At 43.9% G+C, this 10,367-nt stretch overlaps 1 protein-coding gene across 1 annotated transcript; it reads right to left on the bottom strand.

The window, feature by feature from the left end:
- Window positions 1–4,831: 4,831 nt before the first annotated feature.
- LOC100191769 (uncharacterized) lies at window positions 4,832–6,207 on the bottom strand. Its single transcript, NM_001137194.1, has 3 exons — window positions 5,939–6,207; window positions 5,637–5,828; window positions 4,832–5,550 (listed from the first exon to the last, which is right to left on the bottom strand). Exons 1-3 carry the CDS (start codon window positions 6,155–6,157, stop codon window positions 4,987–4,989), a joined length of 975 nt encoding a protein of 324 aa, NP_001130666.1. The 5' UTR covers window positions 6,158–6,207; the 3' UTR covers window positions 4,832–4,986.
- Window positions 6,208–10,367: the final 4,160 nt, after the last annotated feature.

Below are 10,367 nucleotides of genomic sequence, written 5' to 3'. Positions count from 1 at the left end.
TAACCTTCGTCATGCCGCCGAAGAAAGCTTCAGCGCCAGGGGCTACTACACTGCAGCCACTGGACCCAAACCAGGAGACCCTCTCTCTCCAAGAGGCTCGAAGCCAGAAAAGGAAGGCCACCAGTCCAACACTCCAGGAGGAGGAGTTGGACCAAGAGATCAGGGATATGGAAATAATCCATCAGCAAGTACAAAAGAAGAAGGAGAAGATGGCGCGACTGGCTGATCTTCAAAGGCAGATCGACGAAGCCACTGAAGAAGTACGTCATCTTGCTCAAGACGAACAAGATCGAAGGCCCCAACACAGGGAGCTTCGTCAAGAAAGCTTATTCAACGAGGATGGATGGTATGATGATTTTAATCATGATACCTTTACCTTTGATGATGCTTCTCCCTTGGCAGCAGAACTGTAGGCTATCCCATGGCCTCCATCATACAAGCCACCTCAGCTCGCCATGTATGATGGGCACTCAGATCCGAAGCAGTTTTTGATGAGCTATTAAGCAACTATATCTTCGTATGGAGGCAATGTAGCTGTCATGGCCAAGTCCTTCGTCATGGCAGTTCGGAATGTGGCCCAAACATGGTATTCTTCTCTTCGTCCAGGGACTATTACTTCGTGGCAGAAGCTCAAGGATATGCTGGTGACAAGTTTCCAAGGCTTTCAGACGAAGCCAGTCACAGCTCAGGCCCTGTTCCAATGCACGCAAGACCATGAGGAATACCTCCAGGCGTATGTCCGAAGGTTCTTGCGACTGAGGGCACAAGCGCCTACAGTGCTCAAAAGATGGATGAGTACATCCAGGCTGACAATGACTTCCGCCAAAGAAGGGAGGAAGCTTACAGATTCTCTGAGATGACCAGGGGCTTCGGAGGAAGAATCCACCCGAGGCATGTCAGGTCAATTCATAACTCCACTCAGAGTGATGACAGAGGAAGTCAGCTGCAGAGGCCACAGTATACTTCACAATCTTCGAGGCAGCAACAAAGCTCTTTACGGCCGCCAGCTCCAAGAGGCAGAGGCGCTAGGGGCTTTGGAGGAAGATATGGGGATCAGCCCAGGAAGATCTGCTACTTATTTTTTGGGGAAGACAAGGGCCATACTACAAGAATGTGCCAAATCACCATCCAAAAGCAGAAGGAGATCGCAGAAGCCGAAGCCCGACAAAGTCAACCAAAGCAGGTCCTGCACACTACTTCGTGTCACTCACCCTACATACCAGAATATGTGTGTAATCATCCTGCAGCTTCTGTTGCTTCGGCTAGCCAGCCACAGGCTTCTTGGCCACAGCTTCCACCTCCGCCACCACTACAACCTACTTATTCACGAGGTCAGCAGCCAGAAGGGAGCCAACACACCCATCAGCAGCGGGATTTCAGGGAGGAATCCGAAGCTCGCACAGTCAACAGTATTGTGCCGGAGTCAAAACACATCTATTGAGAGATATCCTACCTTCTGAAACACTTTTTCATTTTATGCCAGTTTGTTTTTTAATAAGGGACAAGTAATGCAAATTTAGTTTTAATTCCTTGTAATAGTTTCGCTTCTATCAAAATGAAGTATATCTTCTTCACAGATTTACGAAGCTCGAAAATTGCCGAAGCTCAAAAATTTGTTCCTAAGGGAGCACAGCATAAGTTTTGTCGAGGCTACAAAAAGTCGTTCCCAAGGGAGCGCAGTGTAAGTTTTCTGCTCAAAAGTCGTTCCCAAGGGAATGCAGAGCCAAATACCGTCGAAATATAAAGGCGAAGCGCGAAAAGTCAACGCGAAAAATACCGCCGAAATAGACCAATGGTTGTGTGAAGGTTATCTAGTCGGTCAGTAGATAACGATATACACCGAGCTAACCGAGTCTATCCCTGAATTTTAGGATACTTATCCCTATCTTTTCATACATATTATTCTTATCGTGTGAGTTATGTCGTATTTACATGGATATCTATCTTATCTTCTAATCTGGTAGTATCATGGCATCCCTCTCTTCTTCTGGCAGGTCAAGTTACCTGCTGACATGTGGATCGAATACCTTGGTGCCGTGGTCGAGTCCTCAAGCCCACCTATTAGAGTCTTGTTTATTGAGTTGCTCTTGGATACCCCTAGTATATATATTTAACACATATGTATATCATCATTTCGGTAAATGATAGTAAAATAAATTCGGCTATGGTACAATTGCCTTTGGATAGTGCTTCTCATGCATAATGTGTGAATGGACAAAGGCTTAGGCAAGTCTTTCAAAAGCATTGCAAGTAAAGTGAGGAATATTGGGAAGAGCAAGAGACAATGTAGAGATGATGGGAATGACGAATATGATCTCGTTTAGAACTCAGAGGCTTAGTCATCTGTTGGATGTGTGAATGTGTCTATATAACTTAAAGATTAAGGGGGAGTTGATGAAGCTATTGACGTCAGTGGTTGGAGATATGAGAAGGTACAATGGAATGTTGAAGAATATGCTAGGGCAAGAAATCATTATCAATATGATTTGGAATATGACACAAATATTCTTCACTTCCACACTCAAGTGCAATTTGATGCTTTTTAGAGTTATCTAAGAAAGAGAGCCTTCACAAGCATCAAACCATTGAATGGGGATACATGCTTGAAGTTCATGTAGTGAGTGATTTGGTTGCAAAGGTCAACTAGATGGGCTTATACGAGTTCTTGCAAAATAAAGTGAATTATAATGAGATGGTCATAAGACAATTCTATGCTATTGTATAAGTGAGCTTTCTAGCTAGAACCATCGAGTGGATAACTAGAAAGCACAAATATGAGGCCACTTTTCAAGAATTTGTTGCAGTAAAAGCTCAACTACAACCTCATCTCATGAGGTATAAATTTTGTTAAGGAACCTTTATTCATTGAGATTTCCCGATACTATGAACCAGACAGATTCAATATTAGGGAGGTGATTGGGCAAACCATAGATCTTCGTCACCATCCTTTGTGATTGACAAGCTTGCTCAAGTTATAATCTTGCCTAAGGGAGGTGATACAAGCATGATCAAGAACAAATTTACCATGTGTGGATGGTAATATGATTGGTGTTATCACTTTCATGATAGATCATATTAGTCGCCTTAAGGTGGATATGACAATGAACCTTGCATATGTTCCCTATGTTATGACACTCATTCTTGAGAAGGCAAGGTTTAGTGGGTCTTCGGATGTAGTTCATTCTTATTTTAGTCCATTAAAAAATGATAGAGCTTTCCTTGAAAGGAACTTGACTCCTTTTCTTGATGAAGAGGAAGAAAATGAGGATGAGGAAGAAGAAGAAGAAGAGGCTCCCGCTAAAAATGCTCTAGAGGGACAACCCATGCCACCTCCACCACCACAACAGTATTGGCAACCGCCCCAAGGTTATTTTGATCCATACTTTGCATCCATATAGAACACATTTACTCAAAAACCTGAATGTTGTGTTAAGTGATGTGCGTAATTGTTTCGATGCGTTAAATGAAAGAATAGATGATGTACAAGGACAAATTCAAGAGGTGGCAGATCACATGCAAACTCAAGTCTATCAACCCATTATGACATGTTTAAACACCATGTAGCGGGGTTTCAGAATAACATGAGTGCTCTAATTACTAGTTTGAAAATCTCTCCACACATGACCAATTTAAGCAGGTTTCCTACATTCAATAGTTCTTGAGAACAGTTTTGCCTCCTTCAATAATGCTTTCTCAAGCTTTACTTATCATTTACATACATATTATCCTACTCTAGTGCCTCTAGTGTTCTTTCCATATGTGTTATATTATCCTCCTGAGCCGCCACCTCGGGATGATTGATCCCTCATTATTCATTTTTGCAAGTTAATGAAAATGAGGGAGTGATAAATAAGTTGAAGGTTGATCTCGATTTCATTGTCCTCTTGATTGGGGGGTGCATGAATTTGTGGTATTGTATGCATGGACTGCATGGCATGGACTATTTAAATTATATTATTATTGACACTATCATATGCTCTACCTATTATGATTAAGGCATATTCTAAATACCAATATCTAATGATTGGTGCTTTGAGATTGTTTATTTTGTATTGATCATAACGTGAGGGAGGCTCTGCTGCTAAAATGTCTAAAGCTACGTGTGCATAAGTTTAGGGCCTGTTTGGTTTGTGGCTAAATGTGCCCCACTTTGCCTAAGGTTAGTCGTTCGAATTGAATAACTAACCTTAGGCAGAAAAGTTAGGCAAAATGTGGCAACAGAGGCAGTGAACCAAACATACCTTTAATATGATATATTCATGCACTCGTCTAGGCAAAATTATGTCTATTTATTGGAGTTTTGGGTGTCATTTATTTTTCTCTATGATTGGTTTTCACTCTAAGGGACAAGTGATGACTCAAAACCTCATCGTCAAGGCCTTTTAAACCCATGATATAAGAAATATTTGATACTCTATTTCAACTCCTTATGATGGTTGTCATCATGGAGAGACTATAAACGTCTAGGCCTTTATTTGATGTTTTAGTGATTAATGGTTTTATCTGTGGACTAACAGTTTTACCAACTAATATAAAAGTAGGATGGCTCGTGCGAGGAACAACCAGGGTTGGATATCTCGCTCAAGAACAACGGTTTCTTGTGAATTTCTCGTTCTAGTTAGTAGACGAGAAACGAAAACCACTCCGGTTTCGAAGATATTTCGGTTTGAAACCTAAAAGCTCATTTGGGACTAAGGGTAATAGAGTGAATTGTGGGGACCAAAATCTCTTACTATTTAAAATTGAATAGTAAATGATTTTGACCTCCTCAATTTCCTCCATTACACTTGCTCTCAAACTTGCTCCCAAACAAGTATAAAAATCAAAATTTGGTCAACAAAACGGTTTCCCAAAATTGCAAAACGAAAATGTAATCCCTGGAACAACCGAAGTAGCAAACAGTATCTTTGGATGTGCTTGTTACATATTTATACACCCCCCAGTAGTACGTTCGCACTCAATACTGATGGTGCTATATGTCACGTTTCAGCTGCTGTTGACCACCCTACAGTTTGCCCTGATCTGGCCCGCGGTTCCGGTGAGCGGGCTGATGTTGCCCATCTTTATCATGGCGTTGGCGAAGTCTGAGGCGAAGAGGGCCGGGTTGGCACTGTACTGGCGCACCAGCGCGTCCTGGGAGCCGCCGTTGAAGAGCGCCTGGTCGGAGCGCAGCAGGCCGCGCTTGGCCAGCAGGTTGCGGTAGTAGGCGTTGTCGAAGACGAGCTGCGTCTGCACGTCGAGCGGCGCCAGGCTGCTGTCCCCGGTGCCCGGCGCGGCGGGGCAGGTGCGCTGGCGCAGGCTGGCGAACGCCGGGTCGATGTCGGTGTCGTTGTAGATGTGGGCGCGGAAGTTCTGGCACTGCGAGAAGCCGATGGTGTGCGCGCCCGAGAGCGCCGTCAGGTCCCCGGGCCCCAGGCCCTTGTTGCCGAACGCTGCGAGGAGAGCGGCGAGGCCGGAGACCGGCGACGGCAGGTCGCTGTTGGCCAGGGCCAGGCTCGCCGTGGTCGAGTCGCGCCGGCCCAGCGGCACCGCCCAGCTTGGTCCTCCGAGCTGACCGATGATGCGGATCGGAGCAGCAGTAAGTAGTGATGGAGTCGGTTCATCTATCTACGTACGTACGTAACGTATGTACTTACCAAGAAGGTGCCGTCTCGCGCGGCGAGGGCGACAATGTCGGCGCAGGAGACAACGCCGGGGCAGATGAGCTCGACGTTGGCCTTGATCTGGTCGATCACGTCGAAGCCGCGGAGAGAGTTGACGTTGGGGCCGGCGCCCTTCTCGCCGACGAAGCTGCCGACGTCGTCCAGAAGAATGGAGCCGTCGCAGCCCTGGTGTGGTGGCGTGCCAGTATATATATACGTAGTTATATTATATATGCGAATGATTCATTCACGACTGCGTGCTGGTATATATATATAGGTTAATGGCGTGTACGTACTTGGACAAAGCAGTCGTGGAAGAAGAGCCTGACGAGGGACGCGCCCATCCGACGCTCGGCGAGGAGCGCCGTGAGCATGGTGGTCCGCACGATGAGCTCCAGCGTCGGGCATGTCGCCGCGTAGAAGGACGACGAGAGCTGCTGCCCGTGCGCCGCCGAAGCGAGCAGGAACAGGCAGGCGGCGAGCAAGCAATGCCAGCTGGTCCGGAACGAAGCCATGTCTGTCTAATAACTAAGGGTAACTCGATCGATCAGCTGGCTCTCTCGACCAGTCATCAGTGTACTGGTAGCTTGCTGCTGGTGGCGAGTGGACGCGAGCTGCCTATTTGTAGAGTTGCATGGTGCATGCAAAAGCGTAGCCCTCCACCGCGCAACTGGAGTCAAAGTCAAACTAAACTAATAAGTTAGGCCGCCTGAGGCCATGGAAAATTGGGCGGAGTTCTTCGGCCTTTCCTCGCTTGATCGCAAGTCTCAAGTGGTCGACAAAATCGGTAGGCTTGTGTCGCTCGTAGTACATTCCTTTCCTCGACCTCGCAAGCAAACAAAGAACATGTCATGCTCTTACACATAACTGTTTAGTTGAAGCGTAGCTTGTCGTTACGGGGCAGAGATCGCACTCGGACAGCTGTTTTGAAATAAGTTTGACGTACGCGTGTCTCGTCGCAGCCTCACAGACGTAGACGAAAGGTATGTGCCTGCTCACTCCTGTCCTGTCTGTGTGAACTAATTGTTTAAATGAAGTACTGTACGTATAATCTAACATTTAGTTCAAAATTGATTTTTGGTCGAGTTTTGGTCTTTTATCTACTAGTTCGGCCAAAACATGGAGAGCCTCCACAGTCTATGTCAGTTCAAATATAAACAAAAATAAAACAAGCTCTAGTGTTGGGAGATGGAAACAAACGAGATGATAAATGTTGACACAATGACAACTCTCGGGAGGCTCGGTGGTTTGGCAGCCACACTCCATGCATGTTGAGGCGCAAGCCCAAGGTTGCTATCAATTATTCCTCTTGCTGGTGACGACTCGCAAGTCACGCTCTCGTGTGGAGTGATCGCGTCCGAGCTCTAGCACTTGATCCGATCGAACCACGTGGCGCTCTTCACACCTCGCTCAACCAGTGTTTCACTTTGCGTCTCCTGCAGGGTGGGCATGATACCCCTCACAAAGCCTCCTCTTAGCCACGCAAAACTGCTTGTAGGCTTCTATGGAGCCACAACCTCAAGTCGTCTAGGAGGTGTCAGCTTCTAAGAGTAATAAGCACCACTAGCTTGCAACTCGACCACCTACTGCCCCATGATGCAATTGTTCAATGCAATATACTAGGAATCATTCTCACTTCCTCTGATGTGATCTCTAGCGATCATATGTGAGTACAGGCCCAAAGCTAAACACAACACTTTAGGCAACACATCCCCAAGGTGCTCTTTTTCCAAATGGTCGACCACCCCTCTTCATAGAGGAGATAGACCAACTAGCTATCGTTGCACTTCTTGAGGAATTTGTGCACTTCTGGACAATCTATAGTACAACTCAGAGACAATCCACGTTTAAAATCCAATGGATATACTTCTAATAGCATCAAGTTGAATAATTCAAAGAAGGACCGGCGTAAAGTACACCACCAGGGCACGCATAGTTTGACCAACTTTCAACATACTCACAACCTCCTAGTTTCTGTCATTGATTTGAAACTATACGACAGACAGTCCATCCTAGGAACCTAGACAATCCACCAACAAAACCATATTTTTTACCTAGAAACTTCTAAGTTCCTATCCAACTCTAGAATAATACAGTTGATATACCACTCAAGATCCCAGATAGTTCATCAGTCGATATTTAGCTCACTTACAAACTTCCCACTTTCTATCAACCACCATATTAGACTTGCGAACAATCCGCCCCTAGGACCAAATAGTCTATCATTCATACCTCAACACAAGACATAAATTCATGGTTTATGGCCATTCTCTGGGTACCTTCATGGATAGTCCACCCCTCTAAGCCATACATTATACACATATTGGGCCTTGTTTCGATCAACTATGCTAACTCCTAAATGTTCCACAAAATTGAGTAGTGAGTTAACCTTTAGACAAAGATTTGCAAAAAGGTTTTTCTCTCCCTTTTTACCACACCACTCGATCAAACTACATCGCATGCTAGATCCCACAAGTAGCACTAGATGACTAATTTGTAAACAAGTTTGCCCCTCTTAATAGTATGTCCATCTACCCTAAACACGATCAAGCTCTTATCTACACAACCTCTTAATGGTGAAATGAAATGCCTATAAATCATATATTTTCCTTCTGCATTCCATTTCATCTCATCCAATAGCAATGCTACAAAAGCATCCAACCTCCATGAATGAAATGATTCACATCAGGTCATCATGTAGCATTATTGCTTCATCGATCGCAACATTGCTTGATCTTTAACATTTCTTCGTCCATCCGTCCTCTAACTAGTCGTTCACTCTTGCAACTGGTCTAGTGTAGCTATGCCTTGTCTCTTGATCTTATTTGCCTAGCCATGGCATCATGTCATGTCTCATATGCAATGAGCTCATGTGGTCTAAATCTTATGTATCTCAACATAAACACATATTAGTTCACCTAAGTCTTCATTCAATTACCAAAACCAAACAAGGACCTTTCAATCTCTCCCTTTTTGGTAATTGATGGCAACTCTGCAAAGAAAAGGGGTTTCAATGTTTTCAAGCTAGCATTCTTATATAGCTTTATGATTACTTGCATAAATGACATAAAACCCGATTTGGTAGTGATAACTCCCCCTACATGTGTGCATGAATGATTTGGTTTCAAGCTTACACACTTGTATAATATGAAAATTTTGGAATGTATACCATTCACTAAAACATCCATTGCATCAACCTTACTAGAAACAAGTGAAACTAGAAACAGGTTAGTTACTTACTTATGATTCCTGAGAGAAACCAAAGACAAGGCAACACAAATGAATTAATCCCTTCATTCTCCCTTTAATAAATCCCCCTTTCGAGAGATTGATGAAAGGAAGAAGGTTAGAGAGATAAATAATATCTAAAAGTGTTCAAACATAAAAGTGTGATTGGATGATCCATTTTAAACAATCAACTTGACTCCATCTCATTTCATTATGAATGATTACATGAATAGCTTTGGCTTGAATAACAGGAGCACGAAGATAGAGTAAAACACCTTCAGAGGCAGAGAGATCCCAATCCTTCGCGTTCTAAAAAATGTGTCCTAATGCATGGCAGGATACAACTTCGTGCGGAATTACAAACGTGCCCACAAATCCTATACATACGAACTACAAATCCTAAAGGGGTAATGTTTTCTTTTTCTCCCTCATGTCACGCTGGGCAACCTTCTGGATTCTTCTCATCCACTTCTGCTTCGTGTGTTAGTACCGCAGAGCCAAAGCTTCTTCTCTCTTTCGTTTTTGTTCGCTAGTCAATTCCACGAGACTGAAGCTTCCTAGCTTCATCCCTTCCTCATGCGCCGCTTCAGATGAAAGCTAGCTTTGCCATATTTTGGTGGTACCTAAAACATATTTGTCTAATACTGCAATGCTTTGATGACCTTCAGCAATAGAGGCTCCCAACAATACCATACGCGATCAACATTATGGACAAGGTTCTAGTTACCACATATTGTACTAAAACTATGCTCTAGACATCAATAGATAAATACCTAGCTCAAGCAAACACTTGCATACAAGTATGTAGGCATTTTAAAACAATTGCAATGCAAGCAAGCAAATGTAATGCATCAAACATATGTTCATGATCTTTCTCTCTCTACTTGTATGTTTTTCTTATTCAAGAGTTTTAATCCCCTTTTATTGAACTTTTTAGACCACATGATCAATAGCCCCACTTAAGTCCATATCCATGTTCATGTTCATATCCATATTGGCACAGTTTTGCCCCCTTTGTTTGTCGCATATCTTCATATCCTTATACATGTATCCCCATTTGTCATTAATTACCATAAAATGTTTGCATGAGGATGTGGACATAAGATACTTGAATGCTGCATTTTTATGGACACCTCCTCAAATTGGTTAACCAAATCAAGCTAGGGTGCAAGGACTTTAACAACCAAGGGTAAACAATGACAAGCATCGAGATCGTGGAGGAGTCATAGTGGGTACACCTTTTTCTCTAGCTAACTTTGGTGTTTTTGGCCTCAAAACCATCGACAGGTGGTTTCTTGAGTTTGGGCCTAAAAATTTGGGATAGAATCTGGAATGGATCCTGGGCGTCACGCGCCATCGTCTCGTAGCTTACATCAAAGTGAAACAAAGTTCTGAAGGTCACATGCTATAGGATGCATGGAACTCAAGATGAACCATTTTGCCCCTTGGATTAAGCAGCTCATCATAAATATCTAATGGCGGACATGAACATGTGTA

The sequence above is a fragment of the Zea mays genome, chromosome 4, assembly GCF_902167145.1.
Source record: "Zea mays cultivar B73 chromosome 4, Zm-B73-REFERENCE-NAM-5.0, whole genome shotgun sequence".
Classification (NCBI taxonomy): Eukaryota; Viridiplantae; Streptophyta; class Magnoliopsida; order Poales; family Poaceae; genus Zea; species Zea mays.
This window is presented reverse-complemented; position numbering and strand designations above follow the sequence as displayed.